The 25,607-nt window shown below is 38.3% G+C and overlaps 1 protein-coding gene across 1 annotated transcript; it reads left to right on the forward strand.

Annotated features, from left to right (window-relative positions):
- Positions 1-5,211: 5,211 nt before the first annotated feature.
- Positions 5,212-23,756, forward strand: LOC139740330 (myosin-2 essential light chain-like). Its single transcript, XM_071650924.1, has 6 exons — positions 5,212-5,315; positions 5,412-5,436; positions 13,649-13,789; positions 17,132-17,296; positions 18,763-18,840; positions 23,620-23,756. Exons 1-6 carry the CDS (start codon positions 5,313-5,315, stop codon positions 23,646-23,648), a joined length of 441 nt encoding a protein of 146 aa, XP_071507025.1. The 5' UTR covers positions 5,212-5,312; the 3' UTR covers positions 23,649-23,756.
- Positions 23,757-25,607: the final 1,851 nt, after the last annotated feature.

Consider the following 25,607-nt stretch of genomic DNA (forward strand, 5'->3'; position numbering starts at 1 on the left):
GATTTTACACTTCTTTGCAACCAATAAAGAATCAACAATTCTTATAACTGTTCAAAATATTTTTCTTCAGATTACTCTTAAAGGAACTTAAACTTGGAGATGTCCTCAAACTGTTAGAAAGGTTGTTCCAATATTTAGGTCCAGCAAATGTAAATATAGATTGTGTAAACATTGTTCTAGTTAAAGGCAGATGGAATTCATCAGAGTGACGAGTTGGATATTTATGGAACGAGCGGTTTCTCGCAAACATGCTTGTGAAGACAGACGGCAACAAATTATTAGAAAGTTTATACATAAATTGGCCAAGACAATAATAATAAATATCAGTTATCTTTAAAATTTTGTTTTCAGAAAATAAAACATCGGTGTGGGCTCTCCAAGAAACATGACAAATTATTCGAAGAGCTTTTTTCTGGAGACGGGACAGTCTGTCGAGATATGATGGATGTGTGTTCCCCCAAGCTATGATGCCATAATTCAAATAAGGTAAAATCAAAGCTGAATATAACATTAAAAGGGTGGGAATAGAAAATCTCTCCAGCTGACCTGAACCATGGAGATGGTCCCACCTCCCTGCCTGAACAGAGTGAGACGAAATGAGAAATCATTACCCGTACTCTGATCTTGTTTCATCTACCATTGCAAAAGAAAAGAGCAATGGAGCTACCGGTATAGGGTTGATATAGAGCCGAAGTGAAGTGTGCCCGGGAGATAGAAGGAATTATTATCCATACAGAGGATTTTTAGAGCCCAAATACAAGTGTTATTTTGTCGACGCACCTCATAACCTCCGACCCACTTAGAAAGTGTGTTGTACTCGACCAATAATTTTGGCCGAGGCGACCAATATTTAAAATATTGGAGGGCAAGAGGGGATTCCCCAAAGTTTTTTATAAACTGCACCGTGATTGGTTGAGATATATACGAGATGACCTGAAATATGAAGTAAAAACGTCTGTGATTGGTCAATCATGAATTAACTAGAATATCGTTTCTTCTAAAATTCTGTGTTTATACAAACAAATTTCATATGTCAATTAGTTGAAATTGTTTTTCACACAATTTTTCAAAATATCATTTTCATAACAGGAAGTTAAATTTAGGTTTGATGAAAACAAGTTGCATTTTTTTTTTTTTTTTGTGCATGCAGGCGCAAGGCGACGATTGATCTGCAGCTCTGCATGCTCAGCGCTACTGCTAGATAGCACGCGCGCGATATAATGTAGCCGGCCGCCGCCGCTGCGCTTGCATTTGCATGCGCGATATGCATATTACAGTTACTCTACATTTACGTACGTGTGTACAAGTACGTTCAAACAGCACAGTAGGACTAGTTGTGGTAGTAGTAGCCTAATTCGATCTTTCACGATCTACGGTAGATGTGACGTGAATTGTTTCTGAGATCTCGGATACAAATGCATCTAATTCTGGTCTAAATTAGCTAGATATCGGTCTAACAGTAACATGACGGCTACCTTGGATGATAGATCACTGTTTTATCAGAGACTGAAGTGGATTAACTTGCACTGAAGAGTGTACATGTACCATACCCCATGTCAGGATCACTACACAGTAGGAACAGCACTCGGAGTCGGAGACAGAAAGGGTAGGACTAAGTGAAAACATTCTTTGCTAAAATCCTCTGTAGGATAATAATGATGATATTGAATGTCCTATTTTCGATTAATACAAGGAAATATTGGACTCGCTAAGCAAAATATTGGACTCGTCTTCGACTCGTCCAATATTTGTGCATAGCTCGTCCAATATTTCCTTGTATTAATCTCAAGGCCATCCAATATCATATAAATATTCTCACACTCATGTTCGATCACAGAAATGCCCAACATTATTACTAGTCCACGAACAATGGAAAGGAAAGTATAATCCACTAAAAACCAGTGTCAATGCTACAAAGAGCGCGACACCATAGCAGACAACACGACGCAGATGCAATATGAAGATTATGTTAGCCATCTTTTCAGACTTCAAGAAGAGTAAAATCCAGATATACAGTCAAACCTGTCTATATAGAGACCATCGTATACCAGTATAGTGACCACTTGCCGTATGCGACCACTAAACACAATTTCCCCAGGAGAAAAGCCATGTTAACGACCTTCTCTATAGCAGCCACGTGTCTACAACGGCCACTTTTTTGCGGGGCTGTTAGCTAATTTGTTCGGAAGTTTAACAACCTATTCCCCAATGCTTCTGATCGCATGGACTCATCGAATGTGCTGTTGATGTTAGTACACCTGTCAAATGCAACCTCACTGGGCCCCATTTCATTAAAAGTTGATGAAATGGTTATTGTCATGGTAACAACAAAAATTCTGCTTCCTGATTGGCTGTTGCTATTGGAAGTTGACATTCCAGCAAGAGTTGCCATCCTAACATTTTTTTTTTTTTAATGAAATGGGGCACAGATGAACGGAAAGGGGAGGAGGAATCGCCCCACCCTCGTCTGCATGTACTGACGGCGAATGATTTAGAAACGTGTTATTTTGTTTGACGAACACCACACATGAATACGAGTTTCAATATTAGGCTGCTAACTGAATTGCATCAAAGGAACATAAAAATATTATCCATGCGAGATACTTGCCAAATACAAATTTGCACTTTATCATTGTAACCGCAAACGGGTGTAGTGTTATCGTATTGTCGTTGCAATTTTAGAAACTAATATAGAAATCAACAGAGACACTCGTGCTAGCTGAAATTACCAAGAAAGTTTGAATATAGTTCATAGATTATGTCAATTCTGTATTTATACTTTGCTAATATCACTGGTCCTATGTATGGATAAGTAAACTGATTGTACTCAATTCATCGGATGTCAGAAACTCATAATAAACGCACGAACCGGAGAAATTTCGAGTCGAGCCGAATCTTTGTCAGTGTTTGTGGTCAAGCGTTTCTCCATAGCAGTTTATCGCCCTTTATCATCGTCTCGTTTCGGCGCACGGGGGGGGGGGGGGGGGGGGGTGGGGGGGGGGGGGGAGAGGAACAAAATTCAGGACCTGGACAGATTTTGTGTACATGATTACATCAAATTGAATTCATAACTGGCTCCAGTCACGAAATAATAATCATTTATGTAATGGAAACAAAAACCATTCACAGCATTTATTCAAAATTCAGAATGCATTAAAACTGCAATGGCGCGTAATACATAACAATATTACAGGGGAAAGGGCAACTATATAGCAAGCAAACAAACAAATAAACAAACTATGGCACTCGACTGATATGAGAATCACAAATAATCATAAAGCATGCATAGGCGAGGACATGGATTTTCTTAATGACTTTCTATGTGTGTTCGTTTTTATTTTGCTACTTTTACTATAGTCTGTTGAGACCATCTTACAACACTGCCCATAACAAATCTGAATTGCAATTATAAGATAATAGTCTTACTGCTGAGCATATACGCACTCTAGCTATCTTGGGGTATGGGTGGTGTCACATTTCCCTGACTGAAGGTTGTCTTGATTTTTTTTTAAAACCCTTCTAACCCTTGTATACTTGGAGCACTCCCTTGCACATCCAAAGGCTTGTATGTAATATGGGGACATTTGTACACGCAGGGAGATGTCCCCTCCCTGGTGGTAAATGCAACGATTATCATGTCATCGAAACACAAAGGATCACTGAGGATGACAATCCTGTTGAATGCTGTCTTCAATACAGAGGATGTCTGGAATATTTGATGACAATAGGACATGGACAAATCTAGAGCAGAAGTGAGTTCAAACTTTTCGAAGAATTCTGGAAGTAACGCAGATTAACACAGGTACCAAACTAAATTTATATTTATTTGCAGATCGACCTGATCGCATTAACAAACAATACAAAGCGTTATCAGCGTCGAAAAATCGTTGATACAATGAATAATATCGATCATTTATTATCTCAATGTGGTCAGTATGTATCTTCAACGACACCTGCCAATCTTATGAAGCTTGTGATCTTGATTCGAGTTGAGGCTGAAACAATATTTTAACCTTCACTTTTATCATTAATTTTGTAAAGATAGTTGTTATAGTGAGGCTGAAGTCAGCCATACTTGGGCATTTCCACAGTAACAAGGGTACTTTTTAGGGATGTCTCTTCATTTTCTGTTTCCAATGTGCAGTATACCCCCAAATACAATCTGAAGAACAACGAGATAACGTTCTCCCAGAATTGTTTCAAACAAGCAATTTATTAAGATTTATGCCAAAATGAAACATTTTGGGTGAACGCGTGTAACGCAGGACAGAAATCTATGTAACATTATGAAGGCCAAATCATGAATGCTCACTGAAACTTTGCTGTTTTTCAATTGAACGGTTTAATTGTGATGAGAGAATATAATAACAGCTGTGAAATTCTATTGAAAATTGTGTTTTATGCCATTTCTAGACTTATAGTGGGGAACGCGTTCAGCCAAAATTTTTCATTTTGGCATAAATTTTAACAGATTGCTTGTTTGAAACAATTTTGGGGCAAATTTATATCTCATTGAAGTGATCTAGAAGATAAGATTGTATTAAGGGGTATACATGCACATAGGAAACAGAAATATGAAGAGCTTGCAACCAAAAGGCACTAAATCCATTGAAAATGATGGATTTAGCGCCTTTTGGAAGCAAGCTCTTCATAATAGAGACATCACTGAAAAGCCATCCATTTACTGTGGAAATGCCCACTTGGTTGTCTATTATAACCAACATAATGTCAAAAGATCTTCGTGCTCTGTAAACGCCAATGAGATTTCAATACATTTTAAAGTGAGTATTGAATATTCATGTGATTCGTTTATATAATACTTTGTATAGAGCAGAGCCAGTCACACAGAACTCTTATTCTGTGGCCAGTCATAATGAAATGGAATAAAATCAGATTGAAGTATCTTTGTACTGTTATTTTCTTCCTGTTAGCTTCCTCGCTCCCCCCTCTTCCATATACTATAAATATATTGCAGTCTGTTGTTTTTTTCTCAATCTAAACTGCAGATAGCTTGAAGTTAGAATTTTGAATGCGATATGAAAATGAAAATATATCAAGAATCATGATTGAGAGAGAAAATAAGGATCTACAAATCTCTGTGTCTTTAGATTTACGCTGATCCCATAGCACTCAGTCGCGCGTAATGCAATGAATGTACAGTATAATCGGTCAACCGCTCAGTTTGTAAACGTACGGTGTGTGCGACGACATGCCGTACGTTCTATTCAACACACACTGGTACTGCAAAACACACTGTACTAATCCGATCACCTGCTTTTAGACGTCGGAGAAAATCACGGAACTCATTCAACATGGTAAGAATTTCTGCGATTTTCGTATCATTTGATGTGAAAATCTCACAATTATGTCACCACTGTACCTAATTTGTATCTTTCTCTTTTCATTTACAGTCCGTCACAGAGGAACAACTCTCAGGTAAGTGTTTTTTGTACGTTCGTGTGTACGAGCTTGCATCGAATTCCGATCCACTGACACACGCCGTTTCATTGTCACGGGCAGTGGGCCGCCCCTCCGTTGGCTGCGAGTTGTGAACCCCTGCCCATCCAGTTTTTAGATTTGCGAGAACTTTACTACGAAATGCGTGATCATGATTTCGCCAAAACCTTATATTCTCTCAGCAACGCTTTCTTCATGAATACTAGTTCTCGACAAGAGACATTCCTTCCTCAAACGTAGATTTAGCGCAGGGTTTTTCTCTCTCAATGTCGGAAGAGTAAGGGCGTTGTCAGTGGTTAGCCAGCCAGCATTCTTCGCGTTCGGTCGTGTACGTCGGCGGCATGTCGGCATTTCGATGCATACATACGATACATACAGCATGTTGTCTGACACTTCCGGTTTCTTGCCATTGTATGAATTGATATGCTAAAGACATTAAAAAAACCTAACTGTGTGTATTTCCACTCATTACAAGTAAGAATCAATCCCCTCGAGTGAGCAGTATAAATATACTGGCAACATTCAGTGAAATTTCAATTGAAATGGTGAAAAAAGTATGTGTGTCTTGATCTAGTAGTATACTTGGGTGACCCGCACCTCGTCATAGTTAATGTTTGCGCATATTTGAATCACATTTTGCCACTGAAATTCTTTGAAATCCATCTCACATACAGGAAAAATGCTGAAAATTCCAATGGAATCACAAGTTCACTGATCGATATCGAAAATTTGCAACTATCGTCGTCAAACGCGAACGATGCGAAAAAGTTGCGCGCTAAGGAAGGGGCCCGCAACTCGTCACCTGCGCTCCCATAGACAAAGCACGTAAAAGACGTGTGCGGGTGACCGTGATGCTCCCATAGACATACACGTAAAAGATGCGTGCGGGGACAGTGGTGATACTTATAACACGTATTCCGATTAAATTTCAGATTTTCGCGAAAAACTGTTCGGTTTTCACCACAATTTGCTTGGTTGTGGTAGCCCTGCCAAGTTTCAAGCGTACTGAACACATTCCCGGGCATAAATTTTTGTTTAGTGCGCTTAAAACAATTTTAAGTGGGGTGACGGTATTCGGGCCCCCTGACGAGGTGCGGGCACCTCGCTATACCTGGTACTCTGTCTGATTTAGAGTAATCACGTCAGCATGGACAGGTGGTCAGTGGGTCTTAATACTTGGGTCACACATAAATCCTCAAAGAAAGATGTTGGTACGACTGTCCTGATGTTTAATGAAATCAATATTAGGAAACTTACTACTCTTCAAATGCAAGTCAGCTCTCTTCAAATGCCAGTCAACTTGCAAAATACAAGCTAATCTGTGTCACATGACACCAATTGTAATAAGCAATATTCCTAAAAGTGTCTAAGACTGAAGAAAGTTGTCTCTTTCATACATTTAGACTGTAGATCATAGTTTCATCTTTGTACACACACACTAACTCACATGATAAAATATCCTGCACCAGAGACATCACGGCCATAAGACTGATACTAAGTGATAGTGATACAGCTACAACTTCTACAGAGGATGTTGTTTTAGATAACACTGTGACATTCAAAGAGTTCAATCTTTCCCACTGCTGGCCTGACTCGATTGTGATCAACATTTGCTTTCCTGTGTCCCTGATTATATTTAACACCGTTCTCCAAGAACCTTGAATGCTCCCAAATCAAATGAGATTCTTTTTGCCCTTCAACAAAGAATGGACAGGTTGATAATCCACCAGTGTGAAAGCAGTCAAGCAGTGTATGCATCCCCTTTCCATGGTCAACTGCATATATGTGCCATCAAACAATGCAAAATATCGATCGAACTACGTTAGATATGAATAAAGCGTGCACTGATTGGCTCGCAAATTCTTACACACTGTGAGTATAAGGGCACCCAACAAATGGGGTCAAAATCTAATGAGCTCAGCCTTGATTGCTACATACATCTTCATTACGAGTTTTGTAGCAAAACAAGCGCACTACTACTGTGTATGTTGGAAAAGGTAAATTAGACAAAAATACATACACAGTTTTGATACAGAAAAAGAACAGCTACCCGGGTAAGATTCTAGAAGAAACTCGTCTTTCTGGTCAGCATAACACAAATAAACATGAATTTAGGCCACGAATACAGACACTCTTGTTGACATTTTGGAAACCCAGGTACCGGGTATACCAGGTTACAGTATACACTTGTATTATATGAGTTGATGCTATGGGATCCTGGTACACCAGGTTCCCGTAAGGAACGTGTTGAAACAACTTTTCGTAATTCTGTTAATATGTATATCATTGCAAATTTGGTGACAGTGAGTCCTGTAATAAGGCATCCCCAATTGGTAGCAAAAAAAAAAAAAAGAAAGAAAAAAGTTCTCTCAATCACTTGACTGTTAGACATAATTTTCATCCCCGGCCCAGATTTCATACATGATACACTGTCTGTAACGTCCCAGTATGCATACATGTAGAATGAAAGCACATATGGATAGTAAGTGTGAAGCATATTTTTGGCTTACAATGTATTACATTCACCAAGGGAGGAGGCTATGTTTTTGTTACCGTTGGTTTGTTTGTTTGTGTGCAAAATAACTCAAAAAGTTGTGAATGATTTGGATGAAACTTACAGGAAAGGTTGAAAATGACAAGTAAGAGATGATGAAATTTTGGCTGTGATCCGGCAGTTTTTGTGCATTTTATGAAGGATTTTTGATATTTCAGCAGGGAATTCAAGCTCTGCATTCTTGAGGTTTTTATACGGTACGTGCACTAAAGTGCATGCTCTAGTTTCTGCTAGGGCGCAGCTGGAAGTTAATGACATAAAAAGAGGCTTCTACATATTTGGAAATTGGGCAACTTTCAGCTTGCATACTTATGGGTGGGTGGAAATCACTGGTCTCTATATGGAAGAACAAGATCATTAGCTGCTTGGTGGAGGTCTGTGCTCTCAGAGTGCTTCTGTAGTTTCTTCTTGAAATTATCAAGTGTTTATGTGTGAAGTAACTTCGCTGGGATACAATACCAGAATTTGGGGGCAAAATAAAAAAAAAAGGATAATCAGTGTAAACTAGATTTGAAGACTTGAAGATGTGGTTGTCGTGAGGAGCGAATGGGAATAATTGCTCCATTGTAGGTACAGTCGAGATTACAAATTGTGTGCCTGTGTTGGGCAGTGGTGCTTCTATTGTATATTTCCAGCTTGACAGTAAATCAGCAGTAAGGAAATGATGCAAAAATATATTCAAGTGATGTCAGAAAAGGCCGTCTATGTAAAATGTCAAACTTATTGCTCGCAGTCCTGTGAATGCTGTCTTCTAGGGCACTTCTTCATAGCGCTAGATTGATCAAAACTGAGCTGATATGGTCTAAAGTATTTTACTGCAGTTTTGTGACCTCTGGGTAACTTTCGCATACCAGAAATCAGGGATGTGGCCTACTAATGTGGAAACAGGATCCCAACTGTCTGACCTTTTTTTGGTTGCCCCGCTGTGATGCAGCTGAGTTTGAGACTATGGTTTTTGTTTCGTTGTATTTATCAGCACCCCCCCCCCCTTCAAGCTATCTCGTCACAAATTTTATAACACTTACACATGTAATTGTTGTAGTCCAGACTAGGCATTAAGCCTTGCTGTGTAGCATTATTATCTTCAGGAAGGAAAGGAACAGAATAAAGGTCTCAGGTTCACATCATAAATAGTAGTATAGGTGGCATGTACTTCCTTACACTTTTGTGAGTACCTGGTACGATATGTATCAGGGGCGGATCCAGAAATTCCGTAAAGGGGAGGCACCTTTACAAAATAATAGGGGGCGCACATGCCCCCATCCATTTTTTTCTTTTATTTCTTTTGTTTTAACAAAAAATAAAGAGGGGCGTGCACCCCCCTATGGATCCGCCACTGTGTATGTTGAACCTTCGCCAGATAATGACTTAGAACATTTTGCAAGATGCAGTGGTAGTCATAGAAGGGCCTGGATAGTGGAAGAGGAGATCATGTAATGATCCAACCCACTAAATTTGAGATTGACGACATTTAAAAACAAATCAAGAGGACCACCAAAGTAACCAACCTTAAACTAATTACACTGAACAAGGATGATGACATAGGAGGTTCACATATTTCAGAAATGTAGCAGTGTAATTCCATTACAAATCTGCTTGCTTGCGAATTCACCTGTGTATAATCTATGCATGCCTTCTACTTTTGTTCTGCTTCCTTGAGCCCCAACTCATGCATTCTTTTGGTGAATCTGCCATGTCATCATCCTTGTTCATTGCAATTTGTTCTAAATTTTGAAAATATTCTTATTCTTCATCCCAATTATCACTAATTCTGAGACTTTGTCCTCAGTGTGACTAATTTATAGTTGTTCAAATGTAAAAATCTGAAAATCACCCGGAGGTCTCCTTTAAGAGAAGGAGTTTCGCATGTTTTTATTTCTGCGGAATTAAGATATCAAGTACAGGAGCATATGGCAAGCAAAGATATTTGCGTGCTTTTATTTTTGCGCTATTTTCTGGTTGCGCGAAATGCGCGAAAATTTGAACACCGCAAAAATTTCCACTTTGACAGTATTACCCAATTTAATCTGACAGTATTACCCAATTTAATCTTTAAATGTTTGAGTTCAGTTCAACCAGTTGACATTTTACATTGTACATACTGGTACACTATGTATATTGTAGTTTCCATATTGGTCTGGAAAGAACCTCGGGAGAGTGGTACATAAGGAAATAAGGTGACCGAGGGGTTAAACGTGGAATGTTATCCCAAGATCTCATGGAGAGTGAATGGAGATTATCTGGATTTTGTCATGTGAAATCAAGGTTGTGCTATCCCTGGAAGTCTTCAAATTAGTTGTAAGTGATCTTGTGCAATCTTACACCTAAGGAAGATCAATTCTGTGGAAGGCCAGCACTTCAGAAGTTCCCCCTAGACTACAAACATGACATCATTCTGACAACAGAACAAAGTTCAGTTGCAGTCAAGAGTAGGCCCTTTGTGTCAACAATAAAAGAAGTTTTTGCTTGTAGTCAAAGGTAATTTGATTCATGAAAATTAGCTATGTAACTGCTCCGGTTATTGAAAGCACAGTAGACAAGCAAGAAAACTAAAAAATGGCATCAGAGGTATTTGATTTGAATATCGTGAGATAATTTAATTGGCCCATCCGCAAAATTAAATTTGCTCATAACAGAGAGCTACTGTAATTGCCCTTGAAAAGTATTCACAGTTTGGCTGATGGCACATGTGGTATGAACTGATATTCAGTGTATAATCAAAGTTAATTTTTACAATTCAGAAGGGTACATGTATAATGTATGAGTGCAGGTCAGTAATGAAATGTCAGAAATCCCAAAGTGTATTACAGAAAGTGAATAAAAGATGGTTATTGTGATTGCAAGGTAGTACATACATTGTTTGTAAATCTCACATCAAACTTTTTTTTTTCATTTTTTTTCTTTGCTGTTTTGCTATTTACATTGCAGACATTGTTACGCATTTTCCCTCCATAAAGAGCTTAATAGGACTTTGAATTCATAATTAAGATAGCTTTTTGATTGCATATATATCTCATGTGACATGTTGTCAAATTCAATAGGAGTCCACAGCCAAATGCCGTTTTTTCTGTAATTTTCCACAAATTACTGTCATCGATGTCAACCATGTTTTCTCATAGCATTTTTGAAATTTATTAACTCAGTGTTAGGATATCCTACATACAATTTATGTCATTTAGTTATTGATTTTCTGTTAATTGTACATTTCCCCTTAACCGTAGTTTGAAAGAGGATGTAATTCAGTTTTCTGTGCCTTTCATAAAAGTAAAGTGGTAGGTCTAAAACTGACTGGAGCTTTGAGAGATACAATGTAATGTATGACTGTTTGTGCATCGGTGTAGTACCAAAAAAGCTTGGCATGGCACAAGCATAATAAGATCTCGTGACATGATTTCATATTCCTAATTGGATTCAATACTCTGCTGTGTGGTATTATCCAATTTGCCAGAATGCGATGGACTGGAGTTGTATAGGACGATCTTGCATTCTTGTGTCAGAGGAGGAAGTATTGTGAGTTTTCAGGCAGAATCTCAATCCACTATTATGAATTAGTGATGAATGAATGAATGTTGGCACAGCTAATGGAGGTTTTCTGTAGGATTGGTACACAGGAGACACGAGATGATAGGTTTGGAGCATCTACATACACACCAACAATGTGGTAGGTATAGAAGAGAAGGTTATTTTATTTTTCTAAACTGCATCAGTGTTGAGATAGCAAACATGTTTTTGTGAACTAACTGGTCCAGAGTACCAGCATCAGCACCAGTGGCCTAGAAGTATATCATGTTATGGGATGACACCAAAACAGAAACTTGGTACTTCTCTCTACTGTCCATGCTGGTAGTATGGAGCAGCAATTTACCATTATGTATAAATCTGTTATCCATACCCGGAACAAGCTATTCCGATGAAGTTTCACCGAAACCTTATATTTAGAAGGGGGGGGGGGGGGGGGGGGGAGGGGGGAGAAGAAGCCCCACAATGCACAGACACAATGATGGTTTTACTGTGTATACTGACATTTTTGTGGTGGTTTTATTTCACACATCTAGGCTCTAGAATATGAAAATAACAACATGTAAAAATATTGACAAAAATGAAAACAAACATTTGCCCCATGTGCCCTTTCAGGCCAGCACACAGTGTTGCAGTATCAAGTGACATACCAGTGGTAGGGCTCTGATGCTGCAATACTAGTACTTTTTTCTGAGATATTTGCTCTCATTTCATGCAATGTTTTGACAAAATGGTTTGGTTTAGAAGTCACACTTTCTTTAAATGTTTGTGTGGGGGTTTTTTTTTGTTTTTTTTTTGTGGCAATTGTCAAGATTGAATAAGAAGATCACAAAGCACAATATTAATAGTTCATTACAATAGCTAATCAATTACCATTTGCAAAAATTTCTATATATAGGAAAATATGGGCATATATACAATATCTTAAACCAAAGTGGCACATTTATGACAGTTTTCACAAGTCAAGAAATGTATTTCTAATAAAACATAATTGATAAGTAACTAAAAGTCTGCAGTATTTTTTTTTTTTTTTTTGGGGGGGGGGGGGGGAGGGGATATAATGTAAAGTAAACTTTGGATATGTGCGAAGGAGAGATGTCACCTGATACACAAACCTCCATCTCTTTCCAGATTTTTTCGAAGGTCAAGCCCAGATTAATGTCAAAAGACGGCAGATGCTTTGATATATCAGTCCATTATCTCCATGAAAAGGAAAGTTCATGCTGTATTCATGTTACATGTAAATCCTCCATCCCTGTGATACATGTGGTACTGTTATGTACAAACTCAAAGCTAGTTTACAGGATGCAATTGTAGTAGAATATATGCAATACACTCTGTGCTTTAAAGATGCTGTGTACCTTTGGGTGCATTGATTTAAAAAATGTTCAAGTTATCACATTTGATGCATACATGTATGTGTAGGTCAGTTGTTTCCCAAAACATCCTACTGTATAAAAATTTTGCAATAAAGCCTAAAATATAAGGAGATGTCCGTATTTTTCTCACTAAACCATAACTGTAGACAGTTTAGTCTAGAAACAATCTTATTAAAACTTTTGTTCACATTTTGTATATTTAACAATACTTAACATTGATTCTGCTGATAAACTTTTTTACTCTGGTTGTTTCTATCCCTAACTCTCATTTCAGAACTATTTTGAAGCACTAAAGCTGGGTTTTGTTTCATCTGCAAATGATGGTAAACAATGTCTATAAATAATTGGGAGGAATTACAGTTGCTAGAGTTTTACGAAGGGTGTACTGATGACAAGGACATTGAGAACTGATATACATGTATCCTGGGCCCTGTTTTATGAAGAGTTAAAATTGATTATATAGTTGATTTCAACTGTAAGTCTATGGCAGCCTGTGTAGTAAGGAAATTTAAAATCGATTTTATCTTTTGATAAAACGGGGCCCAGTACAGATAGTGTGTTGAACTTCCATTTCTTACTTCTCTCATCTCTCCTCCTCCTCCTCTTCTTCCTCTCCTTTCTAATTTTTCCCTCTATCCTTCTTCTTCTTCTTCCTCCTCCTCCTCCTCTTCCCCCCCCCCCTCCTCCTCATCCTCCTCATCCTCTATCTCATTGTCCTCCTTGCCCATCTCCTCCACAGAGATGCAGGAGTGCTTCAGCCTCTTCGACAAGATCGGTGATGGCAAGATTGACACAGACCAGCTGGGAGAGGTGATGAGGGCTAATGGAGGAAACCCAACCCAGGCTGAGGTTAGGAAACTCCTACAGGAGTTTGATTCAGGTAAGGTTTGCTTTTTGTCAACACAACCGTAATAATAATAATAATAATAATGATAATAATAATGATAATAATGATAATTTTCAATACTTTTATAGCACGTTATCACATTTATGAACCTTTCAGCACCAAAACATTTCTTGCAATATCAGCATAATGGAGTAAGCAACATCCACTTTCTATTTTGCATAAGTGGAGACAAATTCGATGAGTGCTAAATTGACACTATCCTGCTGAACAGGGGCATATGGGGATCATATGAACCGCTTAAAAGGCACACACAGACATACACACACTCTCATTCACAGTCTCACACATAATGGCACCTGCGGCCTCTTTAGGTGTGAAAATGATAATGTTGTTGAACTCGTCTTGTGATTGCTAGGGCTTATGGAAGGAATGGCCATGCTTTGTATGATCAATATCACTTATCAGAGGCATAATGCTTATGTTTTCAGATATTCCTGTGTACTCACTTTGCTTTAACCATTTCCTCATAGCATTAAAGCAGTTTAATTTGATTGATGGAATGAACATATTTGGGAAAACTTTGGTACAATCATATGTTATTATATTATTATTATTATTATTATTATTATTATTATAATTACCTCCGCCAAGAGAGGAGTTTATGGTTTCGTTACCGTTGGTTTGTTTGTTCGTTTGTTTGTTTGTTAGTTAGTTTGACCGTGTTCAAAATAACTCAAAAAGTAGTTCTCGGATTGGGATGATACTTCTAGGAAAGGTTGAGAATGACACAAGTAACAAACGATTAACTTTTGGTAGTGATCCAAGAATTATTGGGGAATTTATGAAGGATTTGTTATATTTTGGCAGGTAGGGTCAATGAACTTGGGAGTTCAGGCTGCGTGTATTTGAGGTTTGCATGCGCGCACTAAAGTGCGTGCTCTAGTTTCTGCTAGGGCGATGCGCGCCGTGCAGCTGAGGGTTTATGACGTAACAAAGGCTTCTATATTGGGAAATTGGGCGGCTTTCAGAACACAATGCTATGAGTACGTATGGGTGGAAATCACTGATATCTCTATGGAAGAACAAGATCAGTGGTGGAAATGAGCTGCATGCTTGGCGGAGGTCTGCGCTCTCAGAGTGCTTCTCTAGTTATTATTATTATTATTATTATTATTATTATTTTCATCATCATCATTTCTTTGTTAACCTCCTAGTCTGTAAGGGCAGCGAAAAGTCAGCCGAGTGACTGTGACTTGTAGACCTCACCACCTATAAGAAGTGTATGAGCCAGTTTTTGTATGTTGACTACTTTACCAGGATTTCTCCCTATACTTTACAGGTGAAGTGGGATTCATATGTGCATATAGAGTATAACTCCAACACATGGGATAGATGGCATTAGGCCTCTAAAGAAGACTCCAAGACACTGAGCGTGTTTATACAGAGAAGCAAAATACGCGCTCATGCCGGCTCATGCCGGCTCATGCGAGAGGACCTCTCGAATTTTGCTCTGTATAAACACGGCGTATGCCGGCATACGCCGCCAAATGCAGGCTCATGCGAGAGGTTCCGTCCGCCACCTTTTGAGGTGGCCGATGCGAGAGGAGCCTCGCGTATTTTGCTGTGTGTTTATACAGACGACCGAAATTCGAGAGGTAACCAGAAAGCGTGTATTTTAATATCTGTCATGATCGAACCACGTCTTCTCCTTCTTACTGAAAAACTGGATTTCAATTGATCATTTGGCCGGGTGGTTGTCAAGAGGAACGTTACAAGAATGACCTTCAAGCTTGGTGGTCCTGATGACCCTCGCCGGTGCCATCTTGATTTTTTTCATTTTTTTCCCATCATGCAATAAACTGCACTGCGAACGTGACCTATGCTTGACCCCAAAATTCGAGAGGTCCGGTTCAGCTGAGGTCCGCTCGCATCGGCTCGCATCGGCTCGCATGAGCCGGTATTTTGACTTCTGTATAAACACAAGAAATAAGCGCTCATGCGGGAGGTAAAATACCGGCTCATGCGCGCCGATGCGAGAGGCTCCTGTATAAACACGCACACTGAGATTTAGGGTCTGACATGCTGTGTGAACTTCTGTTGTTGATAAACCTACAGTACATGAGGCCCATATCACAGTAGGCTGATGTTAACATCCACAGAAACCTTGCACCACGTTACTACTGTACATGTAGATATCATGAGTCTGCTTGATTATTCAGATTAGCACAGGGATTCCTCTCACCTGAGTTGGGTTTCGTGATCGAAATGAGGGCTGTTGCTATCCCTTGTTCAGAAAATACAGTATGTGAAGCCGATTAGCTGTATGCAGGGTAGTGCCCAACCTCTATTTGCCCTCAAGCCTGGAATGTTTGCATTTAAAGTGTGCTGCAGTCTTGAGTGTATGGATAAAGGCTATCCTTGGTTTAATCTAAAGCTACTAGTTCTATTCAGTGGTACTTTTGGTATGTCACTCTAACTGGATTCGCTACTGTGGGCCTCATCTAGGGATCACAAGAAACACAATTTGTGGTTGTTGTTTTTTTCACTGAAGTTAGATGATTTTTTTATTTCTTTAATACTTTCACAGAAGGTGCAGCTAATGGTACTTGTTCAGTAGGATGAGTGCTTTCATTCTATTACAAGGCAAAGAGTTTGGTAGTCCAGAATGGTAACATGTAAATGCTCGTTATAGAAATCCCTAAATAGAGGATTTGTCATTTGTCATATCATAATGCAATGAAGTGATGTGGTTGGCTGTATATCTAGTATTGCATGTACACCTTTATATATTTATGTAATGTATTGGCTAGATGGTGCTATTTGCCTTGTAGAAGTTAATGCCTTCATCAATGTGTTAATTTGCTGTTCACACTTCACAAGTTCACTGTATATAACTAGTAACAAGCTGAAGTGTTTATGGTAAGCCAGTCATATACAGCGTATCAGGGCAATTACCCCCCCCCCCCCCCTAGTTAAGTGAGTAAAGATTAGGATTAGGGGTAGGTTTAGGGTATGGAGTTTGGGTAAGGGTTAGGGTTAGGATTATGTTCAGGATTAGGGTTAGGGTCAGGGGAAGGGTCTGGGGTCATTGCCCAGGGAGTAATTGCCCTAGACCCATATAAGTCAGATTCAATGTCAAAATCAAGAGAATTATAGGAAGCAAGACATGATTAAAGCCAGCTAGAAGCTGAATGGATAGAAAGTGAGTGCCATGTCATCAGATTCCTTGCAGACTTGTCATTTCGGGATTATTCTGATATCCTGGTAAATCCACTCCCCCTCTTCTCTACCCTCCCCTCTCCTCCTGCCCCTCCCCTCTCCCTTCACCCCTTACTGTTCCCTCTTTAATTCCTTCCCCTCCTCCTCCTCCACCAGGGCATAGAATCAGCTTTGAGGAGTTCCTGCCCATCATGACGGCCACCATCAAGAAGAAGGAACAGGGTACTATGGATGAGTTTGTGGAAGGCCTTCGCGTCTTTGACAAGGACAGTAGCGGCCTCATCAACTCGGCTGAACTGCGACATGTCATGACAAGTTTGGGTAAATAATTATGTTTTGATACAATGTTTCAATGAGTAAATGAACTTTGGTGCGAGATGATGGCTTATATTTCCTACCTAGCTCCCCCCCCCCCCCCCAATGTTTGCACATTTTGTGACAAACCCTCCATCAGGCTGTTTTATGACAGTGTAATGTAGTATATCAGGAAGTTTGATGTCCTGATGGAGGAAGTGTAGGAAATTTAAAGGTACAAACCCCATGATATCTAGCCGTCCCATTTAAATTTCCTTCTACTGTCTACACCATATATTTAGTGAGTCTAAATTTTCACAAATCGAGACTTCCTGACGATTTCCGAGTGGTTAAATTCACAATCGTGGAGTCTTGTACTGAACGGAGACATGTGTATGCGTACGTCACATTTGTATTGGGATCAGAGTCAATATTTTCGCGTGTTTTTATTTTCGCGAATAGCAACCGAATCGCGAAATATTCACATATACAATTTATCTGGACAGCTCCTTCACATTAAATATGTTTCCTTGCTCAGTCAGGTGGGGGAGATGTGTTGGTCTGATTTCTAGTTAAAAGCCTTCAGCTTTTAGTTGTAACACGTACAGTCTACCTTGTCTAAGTCAAATCTATTTGGACTGAAGAAATAGCTTCGACTTTGAGAAAATTTGACTTATGGGGGATTAAAATCAATAGAATATAAAGAGAAGAGGACTTGAAAGACCTTTGACTTTAATAGCTGATTATACGACTTATGTGAGGTCCACTTGAGCAAGGTCGATTGTATTCCTAACCTTGTCAAACTTAAAGGGATGGTACAGTATTGGTGGAGATGAGAATTGGGCTTTTAAATTTTTGCGAGATACCAAGAAAACACCTATGATATAGTACTGAGCATACCATTTTAGGAGGAATTCAAAGTTTATTTGATGAAAATCGGGTTTGGAATGACTGAAACATCCAAAAACAAAGTAAAACAAAGCGATCATAATAAAGTGTGGGTCCCACTCTTTATTAGAATCGCTCTTTTTTGGATATCTTGGCCATTTCAAAACCAATTTTGATCAAATAAGCGTTGAATTCCTCATAGAATTACATGCTCTTTAATATTTCATAAGAGGTTTCTCATTATCTCACCAAAAAATGTTAGAAACCTGAAATTAGGTCTCAACCAAAACTGTACGATCCCTTTAAAATGAATCTACTTTCATGGTTGGTAACAAAAAAGGAGAAGAAGAAGAAAAAAAGGAGAACAACAATATTTGGTTTGAGGAGTGTGGGGGTGGTCAGAGATGGAGCTTTTCATAACACAAAGAAGAGTACTCATTCAAATGGAGAAGGATTCTTTTCAAAGGGATATGTATTCACAGAGAAAAACAGCACTATTCGTAGAGTAGACAAAAGCAATTGAGTTTATCGTTGTCATAATTATCCTCCTCCCAAATCTTTTAAGTGATTAGTGTTGCATTGTGTAATCATGTTTGTATCTACAGGGGAGAAGATGTCTGATGACGAGGTGGACAGTCTCATAGCTGGCTGTGAAGACGCACAAGGACAGGTCAACTATGAAGGTCAGTTATTGATTGAAACATTTGACCGGGCCCCTTTGCTTAAAGGAGATGGCTAGTAACCGATCAGTGGGAATCAGTGGGAATGCTGAGGGATGATTGTTCCAATCCTTGTGGGATTCATTTAAGAGTACATTTTATATTTACTGTTGTGTGAAAATTATTTGCTTCAGAACGGTCTCATATTCAAGTAATGTGCAGATTAATGCCCGTCACTGACCAGGGACGCTTACCTGGAAACATTAAACTGCACATTACTTGAATACGAGACCATTCTGAAGCAAATAATTTTCACACAACAATAGATATTAATGTTCTCTGAAACGAATCCCACAAGGATATTGGAACAATCATCCTCCAGCATTCCCACTGATTCCCACTGATCAGTTACTAGCCACCCCCTTTAAGGGCATTATTTAGCATTTGCAGATGAAACAAAACCCAGCTATAGTGCTTTAAAATAGTTCTAAAATGTGAGTATGGGATAAAAACAGCCAATGTAAAAATGTTAATCGGTATAATCATTGTTAAATAAGCATTGTTAAATAAACAAAATGTGAACAATAATTATGATAAAATTGTTTTTAAATAAACTGTCTACATTTACGGTTTATTGAGCAAAATAGTGTTATTTCCTTATATTTCATGCTTTATTGCAAAATTTATATAGCAGGGTGTTTTGTGATACATCTGACCTACACATATGCATCAAATGTGATAACTCGAACATTTTTTAAATCACTGCTCCCAATGGTAAATAATACCTTTGATAGCAATTAATCAGTGACTCAGGTTTGGTGTATGGAACTTCAATAAATCTAGTCATCATTGGAATTAATGAGGAATTTGTTTCTTTCAAATTTGTGTATCTTTTGTGAGTTATTCTACTTATCCAAAAGGGGGTCAACTGATCTTTCATGCTGAGTTCTTTATTTTGATGCAAAGCATAGCAGTTAACATACAAACATGCATCAAAATTGTAAGGGAAAGCACTTTAATTAACTTGTCAAGTCCCAGAAATCATATTTCTGTGGTTTGGTGCAATGTTTGTTTTGTTTTGTTTTTATCATGACTTTTACTCGTAATAATTATTGTCCCATATACATAAGGTAAAGTGAAAAATAATCTTGCATTGTAGCCACATGTGTTACTGTTTGTATCAATTGCAGAATTTTTAAAATGAATTTTGAAATGGCAACATGTTTTAGCAGATTGAAATTCCTGTTGTCTTTCAATTTGGCCATGTTTGTTAAATTTCTCATCCTGACTTTCTGCAGATATGATTATGGTAATGGTAAAGTTCTGTCAAATTATGTTCAATATATATGTGACCCTGCATCACAAAACCACCCAAAAGTTGCCAGACATGAATTTTTAGATAAGGGCAGATTCTGAGAGAGCAGATTCGAAGCTTTAAGATTATGTATACTCGATACAAGTGGACTTTCCTAACCTATCTAAACAATGGAAAGAAAGTACACATTTTGGAAAAGTGTTTACAGAGAAGAGAGGCTTTGAATTTCAGGGTCTGTTCAAGTACTTCTTCTCACCGAGCTGTGCTCTGTGCTGAATGGGACAAAAACAGGATGTAAAACTCTGTACCAACCACAGTGAAGGGATTATCAGATTAAAGCTGCCCTCTTCCACACCTATTAGGTGTATTCTATTCATGACCGATACGAATGTCAATTGCAGCAGCTCAATCCTTTCTAAAGGTTATTAGAGTTGAAAGTGATATGTGTGTGAAGGGTTTTAAAGAAAGAAAAGGGGCCTCTAGTGGTTCTATGATATACCTAGGAAACTATTCAACAAAAATAAAAAGTGTCCTAAAAAAACTTCAAAAACACAATCTCCCATTTGTTCTGTGATCCCAAAACTAAGAATTATGTAGAAAGAATTGCTCTTTTAGAAAATATATGTGACTGTGCACCTCAAAACGAGCATAAAGTCGCACACACTGATTTTGCGTGAGGACTGAAAATAAGTGAAATGGGTCAACCTAGCCGAACTTGGCTGTTTCATATTTTCTGAAAGAGCGGGTCTTCTTTTACATTATGCTAAAATTTGGTATCATAAAACGGGCAGGAAAGTGTGTTTTTTTTAGCAGTTAATCTCGAACATTTTTGGTAGAATAGTGTGATTAGGTGTGTTTTAGAATCCCCTTTTCATTTCTGAAAAACCTTGTCCACACTCTTCACTTTCAACTCTAATAACTTTTGAAAGGATAGTGCCACTGCTTTGAAAGTTGGCATTAATTATGGACAGAATGTGTTAATGAGGCAGGCTTTAATATCAGTTTAATCTGATAATCCCTTCATTGTTGTTACTCTGGTGGTTTACTTCCTGTTTTTTGTCCCATTCATCTCACAGCCAGCACGGTTTGGTAAAGATTTAAAGCGCTTGAATAGACACTGTACTTCAGAGCCTCTTTTCTCAGTTCACACTTTTCCTTAGTTTGTGCTTTCTTTCCAATACTGTAAACGTCAATATTTTCGCGCTGAGCGGCTCGAAAACGTATTCGCGGGTTCTTAAATTCGCGCTCCGCAGCAGGTTACTTTACTGTAGTACACATTCACTGCTTTCAAAGCCTCTGTTACATAGCTTGCTATGCCAGCGTACGACAAGCGACGTAGCGAGCGGCTCGACTGCGAGTACAAGCACGCAAATACGTAGTACAGCTGTGACTCTAGTACCGTAGTCACGGGGGACTGTAGCTGTAGCATCGATGCGTGCGGTGCACACATGCATGCTACAGTACACAGCAATCTAGGGTATCGTCTCTTCGCACAGTACTAGTAGCGTAAACATGCCTGTACATTGTACTACGTAGCAGTATCATCGATGAAGCGCACACAATTCATCCCGTTCAAAATGTGCGTAGAAAATTGTGAAGATATATTCGCGCGTTTTTGAATTCGCGCTAGCCGAGCGTAGCGCGAAATCCGCGAAAATTAATGTACCGCGAAAATTTCCACGTTTACAGTATATAGATAGGTTAGGAGAGTCCATTTGATTTGAGTTATACATCATTTTAAAGCTTAAAGTCTGCTCTTTCAGAATATGGTCTTAACTAATAATTCATGTCTGGCGACTTTTTGTTTGTTTTGAGGTGCAGGGTCACATATATAAACTAGAGATTGAGTACAGGTTGATGCTTTTCACGTACTTATTTTGAGTCCTCGTGTATAACCAGGGCATGCGACTTTTGTTGGTTTTGCGATGCACGGTCACATTTACGTATAGTCAAACTCAATGGTACCAATTTAGTGATGACAAGCCAAACATTAATTCTGCAAAATTTCCCAAGGGCTTGGTGGTTTACAATATTGTCATGGTTGGAAATCCCATTCAGAAATGTTGGTTTAATGGAGATATTTCAGAGGGGTCCAAATATTACTGTGACTGAAGTATTCATGAGACTGGAATATGAATAGACCACAGGAATTTTATATTTCACGCATAACAAGTGATTTAAAATTGTGAGCAAATTATATGGAGATTTGAGATATAGGCTCAAATATGTGTCTTTTTTTATTATATTTTTTGGCCCACATGGCAGCCCATCTGAAAGAACTATGCGGCCCAGTTGGCCACAGCCTATTGGCTGAGAAGCACAGGAATACAACATGTAACAGAGATGAAATTATTCTCGTCAAGAATGGAATAGCACACTTACTTTGAGAAGATACACATCATAAATTTTGCTCTTCTTTAGGCCCCAACCCAGTAGATGTGGACAGGTGGAGATATACATCTCTTCCTTAGAAAGAGAGCAAAAAGCGACAGAATTTATTTATCACATGAAAACTACTCACACAATGCCCTCCACGTGGCCTGATGTTCATGTTGATGTTCAAGAGTTAGTGTTTACTCAGTTAAAGCAGTGTATGCACGTAGATAGGGGGCAGGACCAGATGTTTAGATATTACACTAGTAAGACACCACACACACACAAGTATACCTGACAAATTGCAATTTCACATACACACACACACACATACATACACACACAAAGAGTTTTGTTTTCTCTTATTCTTTATTTGAAATTCATCCAATGATACAGAAATCATATCCACTATGAGACAATTACATAGGCAGCAAATGCATGTATTTGATGCCTCGATGCTGCTTGATCACATAACTGCATACATGCCAGGAAAGAAATCATGCAAAGAAGTGCAACAAAGTAATATGGATAACAACAATAACATATAGATATGATGAACATCTCTTGTCATGGTCTTGATTTAATCCACAAAATGTTGTTTTTCGTATCACTCAAATAATGCCGAAATCCAAAATCATGAGGTTATAGTAAAGGGATAGTACAGTATTGGTGGAGATGAGAATTGAGCTTTTAACTTTTTGCGAGATACCAAGAAAACACTTATGATATAGTACAGAGCGTACTATTTAAAGAGGAATTCAAAGTTTATTTGATGAAAATCGGGATTGGGATGACTGAAACATCCAAAAACAAAGTAAAACAAAGCGATCTTATAAAGTTCGGGTCCCACACTTTATTAGAATCACTCTTTTTTGGATATGTCAGCCATTTCAAAACCAATTTTCATCAAATAAACATTGAATTCCTCATAGAATTACATGTTCTTTCATGTTTCATAAGAGGTTTCTCATAATCTCACCAAAAAATGTTAGAAACCTGAAATTAGGTCTCAACCAAAACTATACAATCCCTTTAAATGATTCAATGTGCTCTTGTGGCAAGGTGATTTGAATTGTCAATCTTTTCTGTTCTATCTCTTTATTTTCACTCTACAGAATTTGTCAAGATGGTCTACAACAACTAGCTTTGCCCAGGGAAGCCATGTTGTGCTGTTCATCACTCATTCCTTTCATCCTATTTCTCTCTGTCAACCAATCCTGGAAGATACAGTGGGGTCTTTAAGACTAGTATAAAGGAATTTCTCTGCAAGTTTGGAAAATGAAAACACATCAGCCCTTCATTCACCATATGCCACTGTTGTTGGATGGATGAGGGCATATAGGTGGACGTTTTTGCACCAACTGGATTCTAACAGCACCATGCTGTGCCCTATATCCTATTTCAATCCCAAGTGAGTGAGAGAATTGAGGCGTCATCAAGCTATGGGTGGGACTAGTCAGTGTGAGACAGGGCTGCTTGTACACAGTACTGAGAACATAAAAGGTTAAAGTGTTTGTTCCTGCCGACACAGTGACTACGCTTTTAAATCTTTTCTTTTCTTTTTAAGAAGAATGATATGTGTTTCCATTTGCATGTTTGTTCGAGAGGTCCTGCTTCATTTCCATTCATCAATAATTATTTCATGGTTCATCTTTGTGTTTCAAGAGCAGGTCCAGTGTAAGATGTCCCTTTATGTTGTCTTATTATCAGAGAAAGTCACTGTGAACTGAAAGGTTACAAATGAGTATTTACATTTGCAAGTGGCACTGCCTCTAGATTGATCAACTTATTTTTTTCTCTTTTTTTTTTTTTGCAATACATCATGAAGATTACTTACATAGTTGGTCACAGTGTTGTCACTCCTGTATCTGTGACAAGAACTTATGTAAGAATCCATTGGAGTAGCGACTTGTCTCCAAGAAGCGTATAAGTGCTTTTTTGTTTGTTTTTTTGTTTTGGACTGGTTTTTTTTCCATTCAAAAACAGTCCAACATCACTGAGCGATGATGTATGAATGCACATCAAGTACATTATTCATTGCACAGATACAATCCACATGTCCTAACAGAATAAGATGGTTGATCTTGAAGGCAGCAGCTAACGCTACTTTCTGTGACTTGATGCAAAGGGCCTTCTTTTTCCTGTGCTGTGGAGTCGGATCCGTGTACTGTCTCATGCAAGACTCCCCAAGAAAATTGCATTCCAGGTTCTTATCTTCTGTACTTGTACAATATAATTTTTATCTGCCATTCATCCTGCATATTCTTCTTCTACATCTGCTTTGTGTTACTACGATGTTTGTATTTATATTGATCCATTTTAAGTTTGGATGGCTTATTTTCTTTCTGCAGTTACTGATGCTGGAGTTTCACAAATTCTCCTAAAAAAAGAAAAAAAAAGTGTAATCTAGTAGTGCTTCCAAATTAATGACAGCAGTATACACTGGCTCTCATATCCCACATATAGTATTGCAGATCAAAAGCACATTCTGTGAGATTTGATGTCACAGAGAATAATGATAAAGTGATAGCTGATTTTTACTTTTTAGGTAACAATTTTATATGCAAACTGTCTCTGGGTGTAAGCATTTTAGAAATTCATATTTCAGCAAGATTTATTTCTCTGTTTCATTTTGTCTCTTTTTTCTGTGGCATTATTAGTCCACTGCTATTTAAACCAAAAATATGTACAAGTGTGTTTTGATGATTCTGCATTTTATGTAATGCAAAGATTATGTAGGGCACATTGGTATGCGGGCATAGGTTTAGCTATTTATACAAGTTAGGTACAAGCATATTTTTTGTCACCTTTTCACATACAATTTGTACGTGTGGTAATCTATGCGGCTTTAGAAGTGGCAGACAAACATCATGGGCAAAAGCGATGATTTTGAACACAAAGAATATATTATCTTTCTGGAACTTACATTTCATCAGATGAGTGATATAAACTGTATTTAGAAATTTAAACAAAGTGTACAATAATTACCCATGGTAACCTTTGTAGTTATGGCAAGGCTCCCCTGTATAGATTCTATTGAATGTTCAAAAAGAAATGTAATTTGCATTGATTGTAGTGTCCGTACACTCCCACAACTTCTTTA

The sequence above is a fragment of the Diadema antillarum genome, unplaced genomic scaffold, assembly GCF_040938485.1.
Source record: "Diadema antillarum isolate AM-2024a unplaced genomic scaffold, OU_Dant_1.0 seq00000847_RagTag, whole genome shotgun sequence".
NCBI classification, from domain to species: domain Eukaryota; kingdom Metazoa; phylum Echinodermata; class Echinoidea; order Diadematoida; family Diadematidae; genus Diadema; species Diadema antillarum.